The following is a 27543-nucleotide window of genomic DNA, read 5'->3' as shown; positions in this document are numbered from 1 at the left end:
AAGGAATAGTTCAACATTTTAATTAACCACCTAGCAGGGAGTTAGATGTGAAGATTCACACCGCGCTCATGTCTGTCCATTAGATATTAAAATACTGCCAAGAGCTGGTTAACTTAGCTCAGCATAAAGTCTGGAAACATGCGGAAACGCTTATTTAATTTGGACTGAAGTGTAAACCAATCAGATGTGCTTTTAAGTGGATTTGTTGCCTTTAGACAGAGTCAGCTGTTTCACCTTGTTTCCCGTCTTTATGCTAAGCTAAGCTGTAACTGTTTTTACCATCTGTTTATCATACAGATACAACAGTGCCATCAGTCTTCAAATTTTTCTGCTAAAAACAAATAAAATGTCTATAAAGTGAGTGTATATTCCCTGTGCAGGGTTATTAAACCGTGCTCTTTTGTGTTTTCTTGGCAGACTGCAGAGCGAACCGTTACGGGCCAGACTGTGCAGAGACCTGTGAGTGTGAGAACAGGGCGCAGTGCGACCCACGGAACGGCCGCTGCACCTGCCTGCACAGCTGGGTCGGACTCTCCTGTGAAGAAGGTACAGCCACGGCCCAGCAGGGCGGACACACACGCTGTCTAGAACCGTGATCTTAATTCACCATTACATCCACATGACACGGCAGGTGACCAAGCTTCGCCGTCTCTTGAGTCAGAACAGGCGAGACGTTTTGGCTGACTTGGTGAAATCAGAGTAAATAACTAGTCTAAATGCTGACAGCAGTCGGCTACAGAGCTGCAGAGGCTGCACTTCCTCCTCGGTGTCGTCTTTGTTCTGATCAAATACGAAGTGCTGTGCTGAGCTGGACTCACAGCTCTTTGTGTGTGTTTTCTCAGGCGGACCTCCTCACCTCACCTACGACAGCGGCAGAGGAGACTCTCAGCACAGCAACTCATTATAGCACCGCCATGCAGCTGGAGCACTCCGACTAGAACTGGGACAGATCAGCTTCGTTTCACTGAAGTGACTCAAGTGAGTGAAAACCTCTGACAGGAAGCTGTAAGACCTTGACGGAAATAGACTCTCTGATGAGAACTGCAGCTTCGTGTCTGGACCTGAGCTGGATCATTCTTCTTCTTCTTTTTGTGCCAAAGTGTCCTTCGAACTGTTGAAGCTTGTTTCACCAGCCTGACCTCACTGGTACATTGTGACTCAAAGTGGACCTCAAACACAGTTTAATCTCCAAGATTAAAAAGTACGTCCGCTGATCGCAGTATCAGGATATTGTTGTTTAATATTTTGTCTCTGAATACCTTTTGCAGGTACTGTACATAAAATAATCTCTAATTTTGTAAGGATTTTGCTGAGTATGATAAAACCTCTGAGGCATTATTTGTAACCATATTTCAAAATGAAGTGCTGCCCTCAGTCCAATGGTGCTACAGCGTTTTACTGTAACAAAGACTTTAATGATCCTCAGACTTTTATGGTTTAATATCACAGTAAAGCACATTCATGTTGACTAAATGCCTTAATGGACAGCTGGAATTTTACATTTATTTGCACCAGGTTAAGTGTCAGAATATTTTCTTCTGATTTTGTGTATAAATTGCTTCATATTTATATTTCACACGGTTGTATACAATTGAATATACCGCAAGTTTAAAATGCGTCCTTGTTTCCCACTGGAGAAAAGAGACTTTGCAGCCCTGCCAAATCTACAGTCCAGTTAACGACCTAAAAATGACTTTTTACACGTGAGTGCCAATAAAGACAGACACACAAAGGCTTGTTTACCATTCTTATTTTATCATGATTTCATTGTCATTGAAGATCGAAGCTGTACATCCTGTCTAAATTCAGATTCAAGCACAGTGCAGATAGCAACGCCTGCAAAAGGAAAATTAAAAAAGAAAAGAGAAAAGGCAGAGGTGATCACAACCAGAAATATATACAAAGGTCAAACTATGTACAGGAGATACCAGACTCTCACTACTTCACCTTCAGAGTGAATTCAGTCCACCGTTGCATTCACTTCAGAGCATTCCTCATGATGCATACACTACACAGAAAAATTGCTTCTTTTTGTCAGTCTTAATTGATACAATACTGATAGGAAAAATGCAGCATGATGGAAAAAAAATAAAATAAAAACAGTTCTTTTAATTCTCTCTACTGCATAAAAGGCTAAAACATAAAAATATATTCTCTGTATAACCTAGAACCTTCTGTAAAATAAGCTCTATCCATCTGTGGCTCTGGTTTCATGTCTGAACTAGTCATTAAAATGTCAGAACCGTAGACTCGATGAAACTAGGACCACTTAAAGCACGAGTTTCTCCTACGCAGGCGAGGGCACGAGAGAACGACACCAGCCTTAAAACATTTAGAGTTATTTCCACAATGTGCAGAAACCTTTTGACACCACCAGACTGGGCGGGTCAGCACGCTGTGAAATAACACTGATGGTCAAACAAAATGCACAGTGACACCATTTTAAAGGACTAGTCTGACATTTTGGGAACTATGCTTATTCGCTTCCTTGCTGATTTAGATGAGAAGACTGACACAGCTCACATGTTTGTACGCCAAATACAAAACGACTGCCAGCTGTCGGCTAACTTAGCTTAGCATGAAGAGTGGAAACCAGGAAACGGCTCACCTGAAGGACCGCCTATCAGCGCCTTTAAAGCTCTCTGATTAAGTTGCTATATCTCCTTTTGTTCCATATGTTCAAAGTGTTAAATGTTATTTCACCATTTTATAGGAGGATTAATTCTTTTTTTAGTCTGGCTTCCACACTGCTGCCCCGTGGGGGTGCAATAATGTGAAGTTTATCTGTTAAGGTGCCAAAGAGCGCAGCAGAAAACAGGAGGGCGAAATCTGTCACATAAAACTGCTGCAGAACGATGCAGACTGATTATTCACACAATGTTTACTAACTAGAATGCTATTTGCCAACATGTGAGCACTGACGCATGATCCTTTTCGCCGCCAGTGGGTCTTCGCATTGGGGCTCAGGTGCCGCAGAGATAACTGACGGATGTTTGGGTTGTTTTGAGGTTAGGAATGTGTTTGGGTTCAGGCGTAAGTAAGCGGGAAACACAAATCTACAGGGAGACAGACTTCAGCACAACAGGTGACTGTTTGCTGGCTGGGACCAGTAACGTCCCGGAGTCTCCACTGTCACCTGGCACATAACACCCACATGACACAGCAAACTGTTTTGTTTTTCCACTTTAGTTTTGTTTTTAAGCTTTACTTAGCTGGTCGGTGGCTGTTTGCCCTTATTCTTAGCCTTTATGCTAAGCTAAGCCAGCCTCATATTTAGCAGCACGGGAGTGTTGCATCACTCTTTTTATTTTAACTCTCAGCGAGAAGGTGAATAAGTGTTTTTTTCCCTCAAAATGTCTTAGACTTCCTCCCAACTCCCTGCAGATGAAAATCTTAAAACACAGGAACTCCACAGACTAAATGAAGTAAATGTTCTTAACTTGTCTTGTTTTTTTTTTCTCGTCTTCTGAGAAAACGTCGGTTTGCACCAGTTTTATTCACTCAGACACAGCAAATCAAACATATACAGGGATCAGTTTGTACAACAGGCTAAAGCGAGGGATTAGTTTAGTAGCTGCCCCCCCATCCCTCCCCCCTCCACACACACACAGGATCAACAGCAGAGACGTTAAATCACTTTGCTGTTGTTAAAAATCACTTAGGAGTAACGAAGCAGGCTGTAAACCTCATCCGCACAAATCTCTCACAGTAACTTTCACTTTGATTTATCCTCCTCTTGAACCGAGAAGCACCATCATCTCATTCACACCATCATTCGCATTAATGTGACAGTTTTCTTAATCTGAACCTTGCGGGTTTATTTTCTGCTAAGAATCAATAGTTTGTCAGCTGTTAGTAAAGACTTGTTATCTACACATGTTAGTAAGCGGAGTAGCATCGTCTTGCTCGTCCCGTAGGCTGGGTGAAGAGGGTCCATGCTTCGAGGATGTATCGCATGCTATCCACTTGTGCTTTAATCACAGTAAGAGAGCACCCAAAGGAGAAAGAATGATATAGGGTGGCATCAAATTTTGTAATAATATTTCTGACACATCTCAGGTTGTAATGCCGCCTGAAACGAACCTTACCGATCCTAAAGCAAGTAGCTGTACTATGCATTCTGTATATGAATGACGTATTTGTTAACTAGTATAACAGCATTGTGAAGTAAAGATATATATGGAGTAACGTCCATACCATAGATAGATAGATAACAAGAAAGCTGGACAGCACATGCGTCAACATGAGTTCTATAATCTTGCAGGAAGTGTGTGTGTGAAATGCTCGGGTGTGCCGTCAAAAAGAGATGATGAAGAAGAAGATCTTTGGCTCAAGCCACGCTAAAACGTCACTGGTCCTCCCCAGTGTCCACACATGAAAGAAAGACAGACGAGTAAATACGACCTCCTGACCATGTGCATGCCAACACACGACTGAAACCACCTGCTCTGTTCCCTGAGCTGCTGCCTCTCACTGATTAAGCGGACGCGCCGCCTCCTCTTCCCAACTTCCATCAGTCAGCGTTTCCGTGTTTACTGGGAACGCGAGACCGGTCGGCTGAAGGGGCAGCTGTCGAGCTGCTCGTCTACGCCAAAGCCCACAGCACAGTCTGATGCAACTGTAAATAAGGCAAAATACTTGAACAAAATTTGATCAAGGAGAAGTGTCCATGACATGTGGAGCCAGCACTGCGACGACCGCTTCCTGTGCAGAGGACAGAGGCTGGGTAACACAGTGAATTACGACTCTGCGCTTGCTTCAACGCGGCTGCAGTTCCTACCGACAGGACAGGGATGAATGAATAGCTAATCTCTTCAGTGGCAGACGAGTTGCCCTGACACGTTGGCCCACACTCCCAGCTCGTCACCGCAGACGGTTCGCTGGTCAGGACGGAGGAGGGCGGTCGTTCCCCCCCTCCTCAACTCGGCCGCCACTGTCACGTTTAGACGGCAGGAGTGCCGGAGCATCGGGCTGGACGAACGCACAGCCAGTGAAGACACAGAGGGAGCATGAGGATGAGGAGAGGGAATTATCAGGAGGCGATATGATTCTATAGTGCAATGGCTGTGAGATAAGACTACTGTAATACCCATCCTCTCCCCTCCTTAAAACCACCTCCAACACCGATACTGACAATACTAAAGTGCTGATTGTTAGAGCCCACCAGGAGGCTCGTACACGGATTATGTTGACAACACAAACAAACAGTTTTTTCCAGAGAAACCTTGACGGACTCGTACAGTACACAGGTGTTTGTAAACAGAACGTCCGAGGAACAAATGCATGGCTATGGTACATGTGCAACAAAGTAGTATATTCACACAGTTATGAACTTAATCTTCCTTTTAGTTGCATTCAGTTTTAGAAAAAAAGCAACAACAACAAAAGAAAAAAAAATCTGGCTGCCAAGCAAGCGTGTGCTTATTTTTTTTTTTTTTTTTTAAAAAGGATATTTTTTCTCTACGGTTTTAAAATACGTTCAGCTGAATTGAATGTATAACTGATTTAAGTATGAGCGCATATCCCTAACCTCTCTTCCACTTCTTGTCTTTCTTTGTCAATCCCTTCCTTTCCTGCAGAGGTGACTGTATTTTTTCCCCCTTTTCTTATCTTATCTTATCCCTGTGACTCTAAATGAGGTGCCCTGGGTGGCCTTGGTGTGGCCCGACTCATGCGCCAGGGTCTCACTCAGTAAAAGCTCAAGCAAACAGAGGATCAGGCAAAGGTGGCGCGCTGCGGCTGCAGCCCGGGTGCTGCCCTGCCGGGCGGGGCCGTGCTGCGCGTTAGGAGCGGTAGTCCTTTTTACTGTACGGCTTGTTCCCCAGGATGCTGTCCACCTCGTGCGTGATGGACGATGACAACTTTGGAAGGACCTGCGACAGCAGAGAGACATGAGTGAGGAGGACATTTTCACCCTGTGTGTCTAACGTCAGCGGGTTTGGTCAGTTTTAAAAGGCCTTTGGAGAAAATCGGTCCGCAGTAGCACATCACAGCCTCTAGATAGCGCTGAAGGGAAACTTTGCTTTCAGTCTATAACTTTCAGCTCTTTACTACCAAGACGGCAACCAGAAGACTGGGATTTTATTCAGTGTAAAAGAGGCAGTTTTGTAACTGATCTGCAGCTTAATTTGCTTCAGTCTTGTGGTTGGTTTTAAGATGCACTGACTTGATACTTGAGTCCCTTCGTTTATTCAATTTCAGCAGATTTGTTAGTGTCAATTATGACTCTTTATTACTGAAGTAAAAGAAGCAATAAGCAGATTGTAAAAATGCTTCACCGCAGAAAAAGTCTTCAAATTTTCAGTAAAAGTATTATAAATGCACAACAATTGTTGCAGTAAAATTACTCATTACACCGCAGAATGCTCATTGTCTGTATTATTATATTGTTTATTATTACTGATGCAGTATAATAATAAAACAATGTTATTGTGATATTTTTACCATAATGTCTTTTACAGGAATCTAGAAAATAGTTTAAAACGGATGAATAGTTTCATTTTACCATGATGTAATCAAAGGAAAACTATTCCCGTGCAGTAAATCATCATTTGTTGTCTAAACTTCTCTTCCAGCAGTGTAGATATTAAATAAATACCACATGAAATAAAAGCAGTTTTATGTGGCCGATGTTTTCCGATGAGGGACTGTGCATCTATTTCAGGGTCTGTGATGTAAAATTCCCAGCAAAAGGAAAACTGCGGAGCCCTCAGGAAATGTGAGCATAGCATTTCAAAACCAAAATATCAAACGTGCTAAGGGAGCGGAGACACATACTGTGCACATTTCTAGTCTACTAGAACACACACACAGAAGAATACACAAAGCATGAGAACGAAGAGGAGCAGGGATGCTCTTTACTGCGGGCCAGACATAATGTGAGGAGAGGACGTAAACCCCCACTGGTCTGAAAACCCCATTAAAAGAGTGCATCTTATCAGGAGAGAAGAAGTGGCCGTAAGCTCGTCTCCTATCCCCCTGGCAACTGATACTCCGCTGACCTTATTAACTGGGTACAGTAAAGCACCCAAGCGTGCAGCAGCAAACTGCCCAAGAGGCCGAGCTGTACCCAGGAGACGAGGCTGCTGTTACGGACTGTAAGGCATGAATATGGGGCCGGATGAACCAGGTCAGGTCACATTTTCACAAATTAAACCACTGATTTGCTCGGTGGAACAACATACACGTGCACACACACACACACACACACACATACACTCACCTGTATTGCTCCTATGTTCTCCATCAGCTGGTCGGTGTTGGACGCCCCTAAAAGGACAGAGCTCACCCCCTCGTTCCGTAGGCACCACGCTGCAGGAGATCAGTGAAGAGCAATGACACGCCTACCATGACTATGAACACACACACACACACACACACACACTCACAGGGCAACAGTTATTCTCAATCACAAACACACAGCAGACTGATTGTTTTTTTCATGCCAAACAATGATCCCTTCACGACTAAAAAAATCCTGGTAAAACATGGAAGCTACCACAACATTTCCTGTCCACAAATGAAAAATGACAAATTAAAATGTGGCGACGAGCTGCGCTCATATCACACCGACACTCTACCACTGGTGGAAGAGGTGAACAGACCCTTTAAATACCACAACATAAAAATACTCCACTACAAGCAAAACTCCTCTACTTTTGAGTAAAAGTTTAAATGTAGTAAAGTACAATCAGCAAAAAGTGCAGCAGAATGCCTGCTTCCATTCTCACATTATGAATCAACATGCACAAGCAGCAGCATTTTAATGTCATTGATGGTTGAGAAGAACATAATTTGAAGTATTTTCACATATATATTTATCTTTCTGTATACTGTTGATTTATATAACTATATTTTATAATAACTGATCATAGGTTTATTATATCTTATAAGTTAAATGTTAAGTTGGGTGTTTTTCTTTTTTTTTTTTTTTTAAACCAGAAGTGATTCCAATACCTCAGCTCGAGTTAAAATCTTAAAATCGGCTGTGGCTCATTAGAACTGGGTCATCGGCCCTCCGTGACTGTGATGAAAGTAGCAGAACTTTAAAATGACAAAGACATTTTATTTAATCAGTCGTGTCTGGGTCGAATCCTGATCCACTTAATAAATTCTGTATCTGCGTTGATGCCGATCCCGCATATTCGAACAGTGCATCCATCCGTAAAATGTACTGGAGCAATAACTGACCTATTTCCCTCTGAAATGTATCGCAGTAGAAGTATAAAGCAGAAAGGGAATATTGAAGTACAAGTACTTCAAAATTGACCTTCAGTGCAGTACTTGAGTAATTAGTTAAATTCCACTACTGCACTTGGCTGATAATATCCAGGAAACACAAAAACCCTCACCTCTGTTCTAACTGTGAGCTGTGTTATGCAATACAACTGTGCGTGTTTGCAACGGAGGAAAATACACTTGTAAGCAGATTTTTCTGCAAAAATAGTAGGATTATGATTCTACACAAAAATTATGATTCTACACCAGCTGAAGGTCTTCTACTGGACTGATGCAAGTGTAGACCGTCCCTCAGGCCACCGCGACACCCACAGCATGTATTAACTCTATTCTCCGTCCCACAACCGCAGGCTGATTCCTGAACCTGCCACCGGCTCCAGGAGCACCAGGGCGAGAGGCACCGGAGGCAGGAAGGAGTCCGTCATTGTTGTATAGTTCTTATTCAATACTGAAGGGCCACAGTGATGTAGAGGACTACATGGTGGACATCAATCTCCTGCGCTGCCTTCAGGAGCGCTGAAAGGATTTATGGTAATTGGGAGAGATGAGGGTGCCCACTAATGGGCCGTGAAACCTAATCTATGACACTGCGTTACCGAGAGGGTGAAAAATGTGCCGCGATGTGCTCCGAGATGGGAGAGGGAGTCCCAGATTTACTTGCTGCGTCCCTAACGTCTGGTGCGTTAACAGCCCTCGCGGGAGAGAGCGCGTCTTTGGGGTTTGCACATTCTCAGTTTCCTGCCGGGCAGAGAATCGATATTGGCCACTCGCTGGATTTATGCCTGGGATGCTATTTTAATGCTGACACTGGAAACTGTCAAACACATGTTAACAGTTGGGGAAAGCCACAGAACGGCATTTACAAATACACACCGAATACATGTTTGCATTCCTCATGTTGATGTTTACATTACGGTCTTAATGTATTCAAAGCTGTGCCAGATCTTTGTTTACAAGGAGATTCTGCTGCTCTGTTAATGTTAATGTAATTCCTCTTGGTCCCTGAGAGATTTACACTGCTTACCTTTTATTTTCTTATTCCTCCATTTTCTGTTTCTCATCAATGTCTTTTTACAAACTGCAGCCATTACAGCACAGACACATTCGTGACAACACAACACACCAACAGGCAAACCAGTCAGCTGCGGGTGTGGCGCTGACCTCGGTCTGTCCGAGGCAGAGGGACGGACAGACAGACAGAAAGAGAGAGAGCGGCAGAGTGTATCTGCGTACCGATGGCGAGTTGGGGCAGAGTGCAGCCCAGCCGCTCCGCGATTGCCTGCAGCTCTTTCAACTTCGCCTGCTGACGCCGGCCCTCCTCGCTCAAGATCTTGTCCTTCAACCACTGGTAACCCTGTCGAAAACACAGCACACCTGCTCAAAAACACAGCCCTGCTCACACTGCTGCGCCGCAGCTCCGGTGTCACCAGGGCCTGTTTTTAAACAAGTGACTCTGTCTCCTGCTGTCTACACCCCAGCCAGGGAAACATAGCTGGAGCTACGCTTACCGAAAAGCTCCGTTTTACTTCAGTATTATCATTACGGCAAAATTACCAACATTAGAGGGGAAACAAAGTCTCAATTTAAAGTGACTATTACTGTACCTGTTGAAATTGTATCTGCTCTCTGCTCACCTGAGTCAAATAAGTAAACCTTTATGTTGTATCAGGAGTAACAGTTAAAGAGCCAAAATACCACAAACATCCACGAGCAACACTGAACCACACAGGAAGAAGCACATTCCACACAAGTCATCAAAAGTACTGCACGACACCAAAATGGAGAGCTAGCTTCATGAACCAGGAGGGTCTAATCGAAAGCCACTGACACGCAGTCCACAGACACTCAACATGCCACTCCACTACAAAGACAGACGTTACGTCAGGTGTTGGCTTCTGTGAACTCAAAACTTATTGGATGTAAAAAAAAAATTGCTAACATAATTTGACATACTGTGTAATCTGTGGTTACTGCACTCTTCGTGAGTTCATCTGCCTCTTTAAAATAGTCCTCTGGGTTTCTGAGCGCTCACTGAATTAAATCATTAAAACAGTTTCTCCTCCTCATAAATGTTTAGTTTTTATGGCTGTTTCGTTTCCTTATGCTTAGAGGAAAACTAAAGTCTTTTCCAAAAAGTGTTATTCTAGGTCACATATGAGTTGCCTGGAATAACACTGCATTGCTTCATGCTTCATCTATTTAATTTGCTTATTTAGTTTTAGTTTAAAAAGCGGTGGCGTCCATAATGTCAAATCAAAAACTGAAATTAAAAATTTTAATGAACATGTACACATGCTGCACTGCTGGTCTTCAGTGTGTATGCATTTCTGTGCACATGTAATGCGTCGTGTGCGTGTGTGTACACTAAAATGCATTAAGCTGACACCAGCTGGCAAGCGGTGTCGAAACTGGTCGGGAAGAGGCACACAGTGCATGGCGTCGACATGGCACTGAAAAACACACAGATATATGTGGTGTGCACACAGTTACAGAACCTGAAAGACACAAACACACAATAAAAAAACACAAACAACCAGCAACCAGAACGGAACGGTGACACCAGCACAGATGATCAGAGCGAGACACAGACAGAGAACAGCCAGCGAGGTTTGTCTACCTTCAGCGAGGCCCGAGAGTAGGGAGGCACCCTGCCGTCGTATTTCCCTGAAATGATCCCGCAGGCCAGTGGTGACCACGTCATGGCCCCCACACCTGAGAGCAAAGACATCACGGCTCATTTCCTCAAAGTACTGCGAGTGCTCCGTCTTCATTTTACTTTACTCAGTCTTTATTTTGCACATCAATCTCTGGATTATAAGATTAGCCTGTTTTAACGACTTGATAGTGGGGATGGACTTTTGTCACAGACTGATTATTATTTGTGTGATAACTTAGACATTCAAGCCCGTGACAGTGATAGATGGGACGGGAGCCCAAACAGGACGTTTTAGTAATATAATATATTGTTGGATCCCTTCCTTTAGGAAGACATCAACCAGTTCTCTATGCAAAGCCGCAAGTCCGTCACTGCTCACCTATCTTATGGAAGAGCTCAGGTAGCTGCACCTCCACCTTCTCTCTCTGGAACATGTGATACTCAGCCTGCTCACAGATAGGAGGAATCTGGTTGAACTGCCGCGCCACAGAGTACGCTTCCTAAAGAGAAATATGGAATACTAGGCTCAAGTCTCTAGGGAAAAAAAATCCATGTTGGAAATGAATATTTGCCCTTTGTATGTCCTAATGTTTTGGGACTGTGGAGTCTCACCATTATCTCCATCGGGCTCCAGCGGGATGTTCCCCAGTACATGGCCATGCCTTGGTTTATCACGTGGGTCATTGCTCGAACAGTCTCTGCGTGTAAAAACACACACAAACATTAAGAACACTGTGAATGCTGGAGTCAACCTGGTGTTTACAGTTTACACACCACATGAGCGGACATTGTCCTCTACTATCATGAAAGATGCATCCGCTATCATTAGCAATCCAAATGGACTGGGCCACTCAGGAGAGGAGTGGAAAAGCTGATTATGTTAATCAGAATGTTGAGTGATTCATGCTGATTAGGATGACATCTATTCACAACGAGGCACACTTGAATGGCGTTAATGTGAAAATCCACAAGAATCTGTCTTTTTTGATTTGCAACAGGCTGCACGGGAACATAAAAAGAGCCCAGTGAAATAGATAAGAGACGACGGGACATTTGCACCAATTCAGATCTTTAGGCTGACAAACCGGACGGGTTTATAGGTTTTAAACAAAAATATTTTTGTCTTTTATGTTCTATAAAATGAAAAGCACTTCCAGGATTAGTTTTTCCATTAACGTGCTGACCAGGCTTTACTGAATGTTACACAGATTAATCTCACGTTGATTGGGAGTTTCACTTAACAGCCATATCTGATGCAGTGTGACAAATAATCTTACATTACCCAACTGTACGTTCTGTCTTGAGTGACAATTTGTTTCATTCGACCGCCGGCCAACGCATCAAACATGCTGGATAATGATCTCACCGTCCCAGACCGGATCTGGGAGCACCAGAGCGCAATAAAACAGCCGCCTCGACCCTCGATAATCCTCCAACCATCCACCTATTCACCTTGCTAATGTGCTAAAGGTCTCTCAGACAACCAAATCAGCCCTCTCGTCATCTGGTGGGTGCTTGGCTTAAGAGGGTTTCGCTGTAAACTTACAGAACAGCAGCTTACCTCCTCTTCACCCTGTGTACTGCCCTTTAGCTACTGCCAGAATAAAATATACCAGATGGTCTAACTACTGGGGGTTTGAAGACATAGACTCAAAGCTGTCCATGTGAACTGTGTGCAATCTTTAAAGGGCAGATGGGCAAAAGAATTGTCTCGGCTTTTACATCAAACAACACCAGCTACTTCTGATTAACAAGGCACTGAGGTATTGTGGACAAGCCCGAGCCAGTGAAGCATCTACTGACGGCAGGAAGACGACCTCTGACCGAACTCTAACCCGAAGGGGGAACTCTAACACGGGAGCAGATGCATACTGTGTGACCAGCTGAGCCCACACACACTTAGCACTCTGCCATTTAAAGGTCTCCAGCATCACTATCTATTCCTCGTTCTGACTGTGGAGGTGGAAGCACCAGGACAACATGCAGCATTTAAAAATAGATATTTCAGTTACACGAGGTTTGTAGATTTGAGTCTTCTCGTTGCAGTAGTCATAGAGACAGAAAAGAGGTGCAATTTTGTTGCGTGCAATATGACAAAACGTGAGGAAAACATGGTTAAGAGTGTGAGAGGGCAAGAAATAATCAGTAATAATTCAACAGCAATAAAGGATGAAGTAGAGACAGGAGATGAATTACCTTCCATGGGCGTATTAGGGTCCGGTCTGTTCGCAAACACCACATCCACATAGTCTAACTGCAGTCTTTCTAGAGAGGCCTTTAAACCTGGACATAAACACCACAGTTACTGAGAAATAATGAACCCCTGTTGTGCTCCACTATATAAAAAAACAATCAATATACTGCCAATTAATTAAAACAGAGGATTCTGAAACTATTTTTTACAGGGTTAGTATACCCATAAGTTTTCTTGGCAACTTCAACAACCCCAAGAGTGTGTCAAATATCAAAAATCCATCATTGATTCCCTTCAGCCAAAGCAACTAATTAGGAAGCATATTGTCGTTACAGTGTCAGCGTTTAATCCAATAATCTGCAGCGCTGCCACTTACCTTCTATAATGTGTTTTCGGGATAAACCTCTTTCGGTCTCCGCTCTACAAACAGACATTAAAACAAAAATAAAACACTAGATCTTATGTTGCAAACAATTACTTGAAATATGACCGGACCACTGTAATATCATATAAATTATCTGGTGTGAAACATGATCTAATAAATGTTTCAGCTTTACTGAAAGTGTCTGACAGCAGCTGGGATGACACATGATCCCATTACCAGGCGCATCAAACAAGTCGAGACAAATTATACAGGAGGATTGTTTCTCATTTGGACTCGCGTGCTGAGTCAAAGAGGCAAACAGATGAAACTTACTTTCCGCCCCAGAAGATCTTTGTTGTTATCACCAGACTTGAACGTCTGAAAACAAAGAAATGAAAGCACATCTGTTATAAAAACACTGAGAATTACAGCTAAGAAGCCTTGTGCACTGGTGACATCTCAGGTCTACAGTGCCTGATATTACATGTATTAACAGTTAGTATGACAATCTCCTACACATCCTTTGGCTAAATCATGCATCTCTACCTCATTCTTTCAATATCACACACACCCACATCCCACAATAAGTGTGACTGTGCCAGAACTCGTCCGGGTTCAGTGAATGAGTGTTGTAGGCGTATAACCTGACAGAGCTATACAAATGCCAATCCAGGGCCGACAAAGTAGAAGACAAGGCACTAGGAGTTCATCCATTATTCAGCATCTTTGAGGAGGGACACAGGAGTGTGGGCATGGCACGGCTGCCCAAATTAATCTTTCATCACCCTACCTCACCGTTCCAGTTCACAACACAGTCTCCAATATGTGCAAGGAAGGAGATGATACAAGATTAGGGAAGCAGGGGACGGAAATTAAAAACCACCAAACTCAATTAAAGTGTGCCTCATACCTCCATCCTTTCTTCTTTATGATGTTTCCGAGCACCACCTCTGCCCTGTGGAGCAGACGGAGAGAGGGCGTGATTGAGTAACGATAATCTTAAAGTGATAAGTGTGTTTACATCTGATTTCAATCCCTAAATCAAAGAGAGCAGAACAACTCTGCACACATTCCTTGTGATGCATAAGGGAGTTTTTAGAGGACAGAGTGCCTGTTTAGGACTGGTGAGCGCCGTGTGGCTGCCAGGTCACAGTCGACGGGGCCCGGGCCCAGCTGTGCTGTGGAACCACCACTATGTCACTCATTAGCAGCCACAGGGGTGCTAATGAGTGACATTACGATCAACATGGGGCTCATTAGGGCAGGGCAGAAACCTGTCAGCAGGATGTCTCAGCGGTCCTCTCACTCTCATGAATAATGACACACCTCCTTGTAACACAGTTTCACAAAAATGCATTTGGAGGTTAAAAAAAAAACAAAACTAAGATTTGGGGTACGATGATGAGTACAGCTAGCTGCTCTAATCGATGTAGTTTTCAAATAAACTGCATTTTTGTTGCCAAGAGTCAAAAGTGTTGAAAACTAAAAAGGACCAGAACCATTTGTCTCACCTATGACTCAGCACATCAATGCTCTTGCTAGTTGCAGGAGTGTCTGCATGGAGCCCATCTGGTAAGCAGATGGGGATATCAGTCAGCTAAACTGGAGCTTGTGATGGACATTTTTCACTATTTTCTGACATTTTATAGACACGATTAATCAAGGAAATAATCTGCAGATTAATGACTGAAATTAATCGTTAGTTGCAGCTCCAGTCTGGTTAGGGGGCACTGATAATCCCCTCCTGATGCTGCTGAGATTAACTGATAAGCAGTGGAAAGACTGTAATGTGACCTCATTGCACTGTTTTATCAGTTATCCTCCATCTCTTCTCTGCCTGTTTGATATTCTCTACACAAAGCTTTTACTGTGAAACTCTAACTTGTTTTGAAAAGTGCCATTGAAATACATCTTTACTTACTTACTTACTTGCATTTAACACCCTCATCCATCTCCAACTTCACCCTGTAGTTTTTAATCTTGCTGACAGGGTGAGTTATTGGAGGACTTAATTATCTTCTCTATGTGATTCTTCACAGACTTTGCTGTGTCATGCTGTATACTGACACCAGACAGATGATCTGGTGCTGTGAGGTTGATTTCAGCCCGGCTCTATATATGTATATACTGTATGTGTGTCAGTGCAAGCACTTTGCAGGTACTTATATATTGATGTATAGATCCTTGTACAGGGCAAGTACGGACATGTGAAAAAGAAAAAGAAATGCATGAATATTACTTTTTCATCCAGAGGGCACTGTGAGATTGTTAGTCTAGTTTCTCTTTTGTTGCTTTATAATTAAACCCTGCATATGTGTTCTTTTCAGTATTTATTTTGTCCCTCTTATATTTGACACTCACAAAAAGGTAATTCAATAAAATAATAATATTATTATATAATAATAATAATGGTTAAGAAGGCTCACCAACGCCTCTTCTTCCTGAGGACACTGAAGAGACACCACCTGTCCTCAAGCATACTGGTGCATACCGGTGTGCGATTGAGAGCATACTGACCAGCTGTGTCACTGTCAGGTATGGGAACTGCTCTGCCGCAGACTGTAAGATGCTACAGCGGGTGGTGAAAACTGCCCAAAGTATCACAAGGACTCCTCTTCCAGCCATTGAGGACGTCCAGAGGAAACGCTGTCTGCGTCAAGCTCGCAGCATCCTCAAGGACTCCTCCCACCCTGCCCATAAACTGTTTGTCCTCTTACCCTCCGGCAGGCGCTTCAGGAGCCTCCGAACCAGGACCAGCAGACTGAGGAACAGCTTTTTCCCCAGAGCTGTCTCCCAACTGAACTCTGCCCCCCGCTGACCCCCCTGCCCCTACACATCACCACTTACTGTCCCATCTGTAAATATGAACATATATATAGTATTTAAATTTGTGTAGTATGTTATATCACGTCAACCTGTATACACCTGTATTATATGTACATTCCACTCTTAATCTAATCTGTATATTATATTTATACAACCTGTATATGTCTATATTCATTCATTCAGGTGTAATGACAATAAAGTTGAATCTAATCTAATACCCCCACCCCCCCCCCAAAAAAAATCCTTCTTCTTCCTACTTCTGTGTGTGTGTGCCAGGCACAGTCTGCTGATCCAACAAGCAGCAGGAGTACAGTAAGTGCTGCGCTACTACAAACTGTTTCAGACAGCTGGACCCACACCTTTTTAAGAACAACCAGCACTCAGGCACTCCCCTGAGAGCAATAATGTGTGTGTTTGTGTGCATGTACCTGTCTCTGGCAAACACCCACACAGAGTGCAGTGTGATGCCCTTCTGAAATGTGAGTAATTTGAGAGCCCAAACATAAGGTTCAGTGTGCCTTGAGCAGGTCAACTTGCTTCATCCATCCATTAATTAGGTCTTTATTCCAGTGCCGAGTTGATGTTATGACTTGCAGCATTATGTTCCCGGCTTCTACCGCATTATTCATGGATTGGACTTCCCCAGATTTCCCTGTAATTATGCCTCCAATTTGTCACTGGTTTCACACAATACCATGCAATTACCATGAATCTAGAGCAAAAAGCCTGAAAGAAAATGAAGGAGCAAATTCTGGTCTGTCAATTACTCACATACTTTTAAATGCTTTGACGCCATGTGTGTTGACTGATAACAGCAGCTACATGGGATAAGCAGAGCGTGCTTATTTGTGCAATTACACATCCTTTACCTATTTATATATTTCTGAGGAACAATAACCTGCATATGGGGATAGTTGCGACAGTTAAGAAACACAATCAATAGCTCAATATCTGTATGTGTTGAATGTTTGTTTGGTGGCCATCTCTCTATTTTGTAGGGCTAAGCCAGAACAAACACGCCAAACAAACATCCAGTGACTGCCAAGCGCTGTGCATGAGCAGGGCCAAGAGCGTGAGCACAGCTTACAAACCTCATTTATGTGTCCACGCATGCAACCCAGAATCAACATTACAGCTGCCTGACAGTAGAGCCACCAACACCACTTCACGTTCTGAGTCTGACTGATGGAGGAATCACAGTAAGCTAGAACCAAGGAATTCATATGAAAGCTTTTTCCATTCTGATGTGCAAAGTGTGTGATTTGTTCTAGTCCTGCGTATGGGTGTAATATAAGCTCCTCGGCGCTGCTTTGCAGTAGAAGCTGTCAGGATTAACACCTGTGCAACACATACCGAGCCGTGTGACACGCTGTCACAAACATGTGCACGTGTCTTACAGATTTGTCCTCTCTGTCGAACTGTGGCTGTGTTTTATGGGGCTATGCTGATCGAAGTCAGAGTTGGCAATACTTGTCTGTCAAAGATCAGCATTTTCTGGCCCTGTCCTAAAACCCTAAAACAACAAGGCAAACAGATGAAAGCTCCCCAGAACAATGAAGCATGCAGTGATGGCGTTTAGCAGACAACAGCTGCTGAGGCATTGCATGAGAAACGAGGAGAACCACTGAGACCTTCAGCATGTTTCTTGTCTTTTTGTTTTCTTTTGATTTTCTTTTGTGAGACACTGCTGCTCTGATGCATCTCCCCAAACATAATGGCAAAACTAGGTTATTCTTAGGAGGATTAAAAAAAGGACTTGGTGCGCTTAATCAGAGATACTGTTTGCAATGGATAATCCCTTAGATTATTTCAAAGCACCCAAGTTACTACAAAGGCAGATTAATCCGTGATAGATTTTGAAGCATCACTACACACAGAAATAAGGTAATACAAGGCGGCTTTCGGAGGTTAAAAATATCATCAATGGCTTTCCTCTAAATTTAGACCAAGACTGTGAATATCTGAACCCTCCTGAATGCTCCTGCAACAATGACAAGGTGTTGATGAAAAGGATGACCCTGACGTCAGGAATCAGTTTTTCAACATTCACCTCCATTGTCCTTGGGTGGTGGCAGAGGCACTACATTCATTTGCAGGAGTTGGGATCGATTTGATCCAACATCGGTATCGGACGCCGATACTGACAAGATATACTCATCAGATATCAAACTGACCTCACCAATTGTCATACTGATGTTTTTATGAGTTATAGATAGCTTGTGTAAAAATAATAATTTTAAGACAGTATTCTGTCCGCATTTAACCTTAGATGGAGTTTATCACCCGCTTTGGGCTGCATTCCAAAACAACCCGACTCTGAGAAGATGAAGCATTATAATAGTAAAATCCTAATGCCCTGAACATTTACTCATGCACCACAGTGGATCACCCTTGACCCAGACACTCCACTGTATATAATCTCTACCTGGTGCGTTTAAAATCAATCGCATGTGAGCAGCTTGGTGATATTTGGTGTTACTGCTCACTGCCTTGTGACCTGTGACACAGGATATACTCACTTCCCGGCAGCGTAGACCTCTGCTGTGTCGAACAGATTGATGCCATTTTCATAGGCCAGAGTCATCAGCTGCTCTGCCATCTGTTGGGAGGGCAGGGGAGAAGGGACGGAGATGGGAAAGGATGGGGTGTGCAACCACTGATGTGAGATGTTTGGACTTTTCAATTCTTACACTTCCTCCACAAGCCTAAAGAAAACTTCCTATAACATGTGTTTACTCTCTGGCTGTTGACGCCCTGTGGCAGTATGTTTTCCCAACAAGTAAAAATAGGCTACTTGAGCAATCCAGGATATGCCAGATCATATGAAGGGTTTCCATTCCCAAGCCATGACTGATGGAGGATGACAAAATCCATCTGCTCTCACCTCATCCGTTATCTGTCCTCCGAACGTCACCCATGTTCCTACAGAGGAAGACAGGGAGGGGGGGTCAGAATAGGAGTACGTAAACATACGTGTACAGTGGGGCAAAAAAGTATTTAGTCAGCCACCAATTGTGCAAGTTCTCCCATTTAAAAAGATGAGAGAGGCCTGTAATTTTCATCATAGGTACACTTCAACTATGAGAGACAGAATGGGGGGAAAGAATCCAGGAAATCACATTGTAGGATTTTTAATGAATTAATTGGTAAATTCCTCGGTAAAATAAGTATTTGGTCACCTACAAACAAGCAAGATTTCTGGCTCTCACAGACCTGTAACTTCTTCTTTAAGAGGCTCCTCTGTCCTCCACTCGTTACCTGTATTAATGGCACCTGTTTGAACTGGTTATCAGTATAAAAGACACCTGTCCACAACCTCAAACAGTCACACTCCAAAGTCCACTATGGCCAAGACCAAAGAGCTGTCAAAGGACACCAGAAACAAAATTGTAGACCTGCACCAGGCTGGGAAGACTGAATCTGCAATAGGTAAGCAGCTTGGTGTGAAGAAATCAACTGTGGGAGCAATTATTAGAAAATGGAAGACATACAAGACCACTGATAATCTCCCTCGATCTGGGGCTCCACGCAAGATCTCACCCTGTGGGGTCAAAATGATCACAAGAACGGTGAGCAAAAATCCCAGAACCACATGGGGGGACCTAGTGAATGACCTGCAGAGAGCTGGGACCAAAGTAACAAAGGCTACCATCAGTAACACACTACGCCGCCAGGGACTCAAATCTTGCAGTGCCAGACGTGTCCCCCTGCTTAAGCCAGTACATGTCCAGGCCCGTCTGAAGTTTGCTAGAGAGCATTTGGATGATCCAGAAGAGGATTGGGAGAATGTCATATGGTCAGATGAAACCAAAATAGAACTTTTTGGTAAAAGCTCAACTTGTCGTGTTTGGAGGAGAAAGAATGCTGAGTTGCATCCAAAGAACACCATACCTACTGTGGAGCATGGGGGTGGAAACATCATGCTTTGGGGCTGTTTTTCTGCAAAGGGACCAGGACGACTGATCCGTGTAAAGGAAAGAATGAATGGGGCCATGTATCGTGAGATTTTGAGTGAAAACCTCCTTCCATCAGCAAGGGCATTGAAAATGAAACGTGGCTGGGTCTTTCAGCATGACAATGATCCCAAACACACCGCCCGGGCAATGAAGGAGTGGCTTCCTAAGAAGCATTTCAAGGTCCTGGAGTGGCCTAGCCAGTCTCCAGATCTCAACCCCATAGAAAATCTTTGGAGGGAGTTGAAAGTCCGTGTTGCCCAGCGACAGCCCCAAAACATCACTGCTCTAGAGGAGATCTGCATGGAGGAATGGGCCAAAATACCAGGAACAGTGTGTGAAAACCTTGTGAAGACTTACAGAAAACGTTTGACCTCTGTCATTGCCAACAAAGGGTATATAACAAAGTATTGAGATGAACTTTTGTTATTGACCAAATACTTATTTTCCACCATAATTTGCAAATAAATTCTTTAAAAATCAGACAATGTGATTTTCTGGGTTTTTTTTTTTCTCATTTTGTCTCTCATAGTTGAACTGTACCTATGATGAAAATTACAGGCCTCTCTCATCTTTTTAAGTGGGAGAACTTGCACAATTGGTGGCTGACTAAATACTTTTTTGCCCCACTGTTTGTGAAACAAGATCAAGTTAAGAAAAGGCATCAAGTTTGGATAATATATTCGAACCATTTTATAACTTCTGCAGAGTTACTGGAACTTATATTTTCTCACTCTGTGTAAAAACTCTCTTTTCAGCCTATTTGAAGATAAAGGACCGTGGGATTATGAGTTCCCCTCACAAATCTGTTATACAGACTCTTTGGGGTGCAGCAAACTTCTCAGAGTGTCTCATGACCCAAGAGATTCTTACCTAATCCGAGGCAGGACACCCGCAGGCCCGACTTCCCAAGGTTTCTGTCAAAAGAGAGAGAATTACATTAACATTAATGCAGGACCACAGTGGCTGTGATTTGTGATGTTTTGCACTCCAGTCGTGGCAGCTATGACCACCGAGTCTCATTTGTAACTTAGACAGATTGACAAACAATAAATAAATAAATAAATAAATAAATAATCTTCTGTAACATAGAGATGTCTCATCTTGAGGTTCTTACTGCAGTGGAAGCTTACAGTCACAGACGCTGAGAAGAACGGGGCTTTACATTTACTGCAGCACTGACACATGTGGATTGGATGGGTAAGTAAGGACAGTAACACGTGTGCTGACAATGAGAAAATGTGTGTGTGTGTGTGTGCTTGCGCGCACACGTGTGCACTGTGAGATGTCAGGGGAAAGTCGGAGAGAGGAAGTGGGTTTTAAGCAGGCCCACCACGACATCCACTGAAATTTCTCGCAGCACACCAGGATCCCTCAGCAGCCATCTGACTAAAATCCCCCACAGCAACGTGGAAGCTTGACTACACACAACAACTTGCTCTGAAAGCTGGCGTCTCCGAGCCTATCACAGCCCAGACAGACCCCCTCTGCTGACAATCGCAGCTTTGGTTGGGTCTTTGATTCTTTTGTGCAAGCTTTTAAACCTTTCTAAGACGTCTGTGGTTTCAAGTTGAAAGGCAACGTCGTAGCTGATTTGTTATGGGCACTGTAATGACTTAGCAGGCTAAATTAGTTGTCATATCTTTATTTTTTTTAGAGAATTTGAGAATTTAGAGTTTATCTTCAGACCTTAATAGTTCTGTTTCTTGACATATCTCTGATTTAAGAAATGATTAAACGTACAAAATGAAATGTGCTACTTCTGGTCAACCTCCTTCAAGAGATAAGCCGGCAGTGTAAAGAGATAAAAGAAATGTGGCATCAGAGATGATGTAACATGTGCAGGAGTCAAAGTGAGCATGTGGGAGGATATCTAATTTATTTTTATAAGCCTGTATAGAAATATTGTTGAAATGAAAAGGAGTGGAGAGGGAGACAGGGGATAGGTGTGCTGTGCGAGTACATGAATGCAGATGTGTGCGTTATATGCTTGTGACTGCGCGACTGTGAGTGTGTGTGTGTGTGTGTGTGTGTGTGTGTGGGTGTTTTGTGAAGCCATGATAAGATTGCTGAATTGCTGCGGTGAGTAACAAAACACTTCTTTCAATGTGGTCTGAACACAAAGTCCACTGACTAAACCGTTTAAAATAAACATGGAAATCTTAACAGTATCACATCCCCTCTAAGTAGGCTAAGTGGGCTGCATTTGTGTTGTACTGGAACAAAAAAAAAAGCTTTCATAATGCTTTAAGTTTCCTTTTGATGCATCTTCATATATAGTACTGTCTATTTTGGAAGAGTTAATCCGGTTAAATGTTCACTACATCATCCAGCATCATTAGTTCCACTCTTACTTTACTGAACCACTGGAGATGCCAGCAGAATTTCTCCATTCATTTCTATCTTTATTTTCTAATTATATTTCAAAACCGTATATCGCAGCTAAAAATCAGCCTCTCTTGGAGCCATCGGAGGTTTCAGTGAGATCGAGCGATATTGAAAAATAATGAAATCATATCCTGTTTGTGTATTTTGCAAGTAAAGCGTTTGTGTCAAAGTTACTCACTACAAAGAGCCTCATTAAAAAGATGTGATTTGGTCAGTGAGGTCTGTAATCGTGTTAAGGTTTGAATCCGAGAGCCTGATGACGTAATGTATGGGAGCCTTATCAGCAAACACGGCCAGTCATGAGGGGAGAGGAGAATCTAGTGGGATCTCATGCCCTTACGGTGCACCGCGGTGACAAGGTTAACCCAAGTCCCCTCTGGCAAACCACTGGAGCTGATTTACAATTAACGGCTTCTTAATTGCATGAGAAAAATACCCCCTCAGGGGAGTGGGGGGCTGCTTGGTGTCACGAACAGAGATAACCTAAACCAAAAGCAGCTTACTGACTGAAATTGTTAGTCAAGCATGTTTGCTATAGTGTTTTTAATGATGGACTGAGACATTTGTTTAATAAGTGCAAAAGATCTTTGAAAGTTCTGCTTGACTGCATCCTGTTTTAGAAGAGTTTGTCTGTAAACACTGAGTGGTAAAGTGCTCCTGTACATTCAGCACTGAGTCTGGTTTGAGCCTTGCACTACTGCAAATTTGAAGACCTAATGTGATTAAATGAATCCTTGTTGCCTAATATGTTCACACACAAGTATGTACGAATGAATTGCCCCTGAGGGATAAACAAAGTTGTCTGAATTTGAATATTCAGAAGACGAGAAGACTAGTAAATCTGTCTAATTAGATGAACACGGAGCGACTGTATACACATGCTTCTAGACTTGCACCATTTTCATCTGCGTGTGTTAGGGCTTATCGCCGCGCAAAGCTTACTGTGTGAGTGTTGCATAAGTATGCTTTAAGCATGAATAGTGCACATACAGTACCGGTGCATTCAAGCACTTCCCCAAACCTAAAAATAAGTACGATGGATATCAGAATACACAGGTGCGCCCTTGCCATTGTTCTCATTGTAAGGATGTCCCTTTGTCAGCACGTTGTTGTGTTCAATATTTTACTAGACTGGCCTTGAATACTGCATCGTGTGTTGCTGCAATGACCCTGTGGCAGGGCCTGTGAGCAGGCGGGGGTCACGTTCCCGCTGAGCCTCAGCAGACATGAACCGCACGAGTAAAGTCATCTCTCTCACACCCTCCACGGCAATGAATGAGACAGTTTCAGTACACAAGAGCAACACCAACGCAGCCGCGGGGACGAAGCCAGATGAGATCCAGTGGTTAGACACGTAGTGACCACAGCACATGCCCAGTGCGGGTCTGTACTTTGAAATACTAACCTTTCTATGAAGTTAAGTTTCTATTAACATGAGCCTTCTGATCTCATCATCATCCCTTTTGACAAAGCAAGGCTTTTCATTTTGGTCTGTTGGCTTATTTGATTGAGGGTTTAGAGATTACTGGATATTTGGGGCTTGTTTACACTCAGGTTGCATTACACTTTATCTTGACATAAGGATTCAGCTCTGCCTCTGACCTTGGCAGCCATTGATGGAAGTTGACCTGTGGGAAATAGGGGAGGTGTTTTTTCTCCCATCAAGGTCAGCATAAGGCAGAGAATATCATAGGTCACCTTCATTTATTATTGATTACTGGATTGTTGATTATTGAATTATTGCCTCTAGAGGAAAAACATGAAATATAACAGAATGATGTGTTATGGTGGAATATTAACACAGCAATGGAAAGTAAGCACAGATCAACATGAGCAGGTTCTTACCTGTAGTGAATGATATTTAAAGGACCAGTGTGCAGGATTTTTCAGACTGCAACCAACTGATACCCCTCAGCTCACCCCATCCTTTCCAAGGATTCACACTTTGCTTTTTCTTGTGCTAAATAATAAGTTTGATCCTCTGTTTGTCACAACACAAAGTGGTACATTCGCACCACTAAATTCAAGCCGTCACTTCAAAGTAAAAATGCAAAAGGCAAAAGGTAGAAAGATGGCAAAGCAACATGGCGGACTGAAAGGACCCGCTCCATATGTAGATATAAAGGACACATTAAACAAAAACACAACGACTATTAGTTTCAAGTCATTACACACAATTGAAAGCACAGCTATGAATTCCATATTCATTTTTAGCTAATACTTCCCCCTCAGTCCTACACATTTAACCTCTCAGCACTGCTAATTGCATGATTCATCTTCTCATATGCGGCATTCAAATTTTATTTACACAGCTTCCCTACAACATCCTGAACAGTAAAAATATTTCACAAACCAAACAAACACAAACATTCAAAGTCAAAAAGGACAGATTGTGTTACGTTTACATTTAGTTTTAGGTGTGATTATAGATGTGACCAAATAATTTTCCATCTATCTTAAATGTGCAATTTCCCATGACTGACACGCACTCCTCTGTTTGGCCAATCAATTACCCTTTAAATAAACACTGTAGTGAGCCCGTCAGACCAATCAATACAATTTTAAGAATACCTCGGAGACACAATGACATGCATCATTTGTGACAGCCACAATTCTCTTGAAATATTGAGCAGAACGTAAAAAAAACAATGACAATGCTGTAACAGAGCGAAAACACTTATAAATGCCAGTTTTTGTAGCATAGTTAGTTAACTATATAATCTCATAATCTACTGTATCTACATCTACTGTGTCAACCCCAAACCATTAAAACCAGTTAGCCTGTTTCAGAAAGACTGAAAACACTGACCTTTGAAAGACACATCTGCTGTCCCAACAAAAGCATCAATTCGACAAATTCTCAGGGTGCGAGTTGGTGATGTTGGTTGAATCACAACTTATTCAGGGCACCAACAACATAAAAATGTAAAATCTGCTGTAGTTATGTGTTTTAAAACTATGGGATTGAGAGGACTAAAGGGACTGATATTAACATAGGAGCAGATCTACATCGATTATATTCCAATTAAAAGCTCTACTCTGATTAATTATGCACTGGTGAAATCTTGGTGAGGTGTGAGGGAAACATCGGGAAGGACAGGAAGCATAAAGTAGGCAGACTGAGTGGGAGAGTGGGCTTCAAGTCAATGTGAAGTCAGTGGATAGGACAGGACAGGGTGATGAATGAGAAAACAAGGTCACAGAGCTGTAAAGGGGAACGTGTTGAGAGATATGTGCACTGAGGAGAACTATTAATACAACCAAACCCCGTGGCTTCAACCACACACACACACACACACGCACGCTACAGGTGGTTTTCTCTTCCTGATGTAACAGCCATTACACTTAAAAGGAAGAGACCCACAGTGGAGAACTTAGAAACTGGATTAGAAATGTCCTGACAAGGCAATAAAAAAATGTTAGAGGAACAGCCAGTCCCAGCCACTCTGCTCTGAAAAGCTTCTTACGCACATTATCTGAGATTAAAGGACGAGACCACCCAAAAATTTAAATTTCTCCATCATCTGCTTCTCTGTATCAGCTGAACCTTAACAAGCATACAGTACGCTATCCCTACTTATCCAATTATCGTCAGTCAAGTCATTGATATGAAACATGAATAGTTCTGCACTTCATTGTTCACATCCTACAGCATGATTAGTGAAATGATTAGTTTAGCTCAGCGTAAGGATTGGGAGCAGGAGAACACAGCTAGTCTAGCACTGCCCAAACTAGATTAAAAAACAAAAAAATCTGTCTACCAGCACCTCTAAAGTTCACTAATTAATACTTCATATCCTATTCATTTCATCCATATAAAAGTTCAGATTTATCAGTTGAGAGTTACGTACCATTTCTTTCCTCAATTTTGCTGAGCTAAGATAACCAGCTGCTGGCTGTGGTTTCAGACTTAATTGACACATATGAGAGTCGTATCAATCTTTTCACTAAACTCTCAGCAAAAAAGTGAATTAAGTTATTTTCCAAAATGTTGAACTACTCCTTCAAATTCACCTTGAAACAGGGCCATATTCTTACAGAGGATCCTCTAAACTGTAGTTGTCTGAAACCCTTACAAATACTTCCACTGTTTGTCTTTCAGACCTTGAAGCTCACACATTACATGTTTTTGGTGTAGGCACCATGAAATACACCCACTTAAAGTATGTACAGACTTATGCTCCCAAAAAACATAAAAAGAGCTGAATGAATGCTGGATGCTATGGCAGCAAACCTAACTTTAGTTTGCACATTATGCACAGCTGAAGGTTTGCACATTTTTGCACAGATCACACAATATTGCTGTAAAGAAGACTTGCCATTAAGCCAACTTTCCATTTCTGCACTGAACCAAACAGCGCCAACATATTGCTGCCCCAGTGTGTGATTTTCGATCTGTAAACAAAAGAGGCGTGACGTGTAACAGAGCAGTCTAATGGCGTCCCGTCCTGAGAGTTCACCGTTTTTACACCGTTTACCTCTGCTGGCGGCTTTAAGGCAGAACAACAACAGACCCCCCAATTCTGTCTAAATACCTTTTACACAGACAGCAGGGAGGAATAACGGTACACCATTTTGGCCTTGAAAAGACAGATCAAGCTGGCATTATATTCCTATCATAGCTGAAATAAATGTGTTCTTGCAGGCAAAAAGGCAGGATTGTGACCAAATACTGTAGAAGCCCTCCGTTGAACTGAGACAGAGTTCAGGTTGGCTGGTAGAATTTGTCCAGAGGCTTGTTAAGTGCAACCAATGTGGAGTTGCCTCAAAAATGCCATGTAATTACTTCCAGGCTGCACACAGGTTCCACAGTCACAGTAGTTTTAGTGTTTATTTTTTGTTTTGCTGTTGACTCCTTATTTGTCATTCCGGCTCTTGCTGTGACCGTTAGCTCTCATGGAAGCCATTATATGAACACACGCTC

The 27543-nt window shown here is 42.8% G+C and overlaps 2 protein-coding genes across 5 annotated transcripts in view; one reads left to right on the top strand and one right to left on the bottom strand.

Moving 5' to 3' along the window:
* megf6b (multiple EGF-like-domains 6b) overlaps positions 1-1732 on the top strand; it is a 56975-nt gene extending 55243 nt beyond the window's left edge. The window contains exons 37-38 of the mRNA XM_070842468.1: positions 418-546; positions 843-1732. Of these exons, the coding sequence (XP_070698569.1) occupies positions 418-546; positions 843-907 (194 nt within the window). The 3' untranslated portion in view covers positions 908-1732. The remainder of the gene's footprint in view (positions 1-417; positions 547-842) is intronic.
* Positions 1733-5356: 3624 nt separating this feature from the next.
* The window catches only part of kcnab2a (potassium voltage-gated channel subfamily A regulatory beta subunit 2a), an 81002-nt gene continuing 58815 nt past the window's right edge, over positions 5357-27543 (bottom strand). For 3 of the 4 annotated variants that reach the window (XM_070838798.1, XM_070838807.1, XM_070838790.1), the window contains 13 exons: positions 21105-21148; positions 19163-19200; positions 18798-18877; positions 14363-14407; positions 13786-13830; positions 13465-13508; positions 13091-13177; positions 11507-11592; positions 11274-11394; positions 10856-10950; positions 9472-9592; positions 7223-7311; positions 5357-5873 (listed from right to left, as the gene is read on the bottom strand). In XM_070838798.1, coding sequence (XP_070694899.1) covers positions 5784-5873; positions 7223-7311; positions 9472-9592; positions 10856-10950; positions 11274-11394; positions 11507-11592; positions 13091-13177; positions 13465-13508; positions 13786-13830; positions 14363-14407; positions 18798-18877; positions 19163-19200; positions 21105-21148 — 985 coding nt within the window. In that variant the 3' untranslated portion in view covers positions 5357-5783. Of the gene's footprint in view, positions 5874-7222; positions 7312-9471; positions 9593-10855; positions 10951-11273; positions 11395-11506; positions 11593-12240; positions 12256-13052; positions 13178-13464; positions 13509-13785; positions 13831-14362; positions 14408-18797; positions 18878-19162; positions 19201-21104; positions 21149-27543 lie in introns of all 4 variants that reach the window. The other variant, XM_070838789.1, reaches the window with a different exon arrangement.

The sequence above is a fragment of the Pempheris klunzingeri genome, chromosome 2, assembly GCF_042242105.1.
Source record: "Pempheris klunzingeri isolate RE-2024b chromosome 2, fPemKlu1.hap1, whole genome shotgun sequence".
NCBI lineage: Eukaryota > Metazoa > Chordata > Actinopteri > Acropomatiformes > Pempheridae > Pempheris > Pempheris klunzingeri.
Note: the sequence above shows the minus strand (reverse complement) of the source record. Positions and strands in the feature narration are given on the sequence as shown.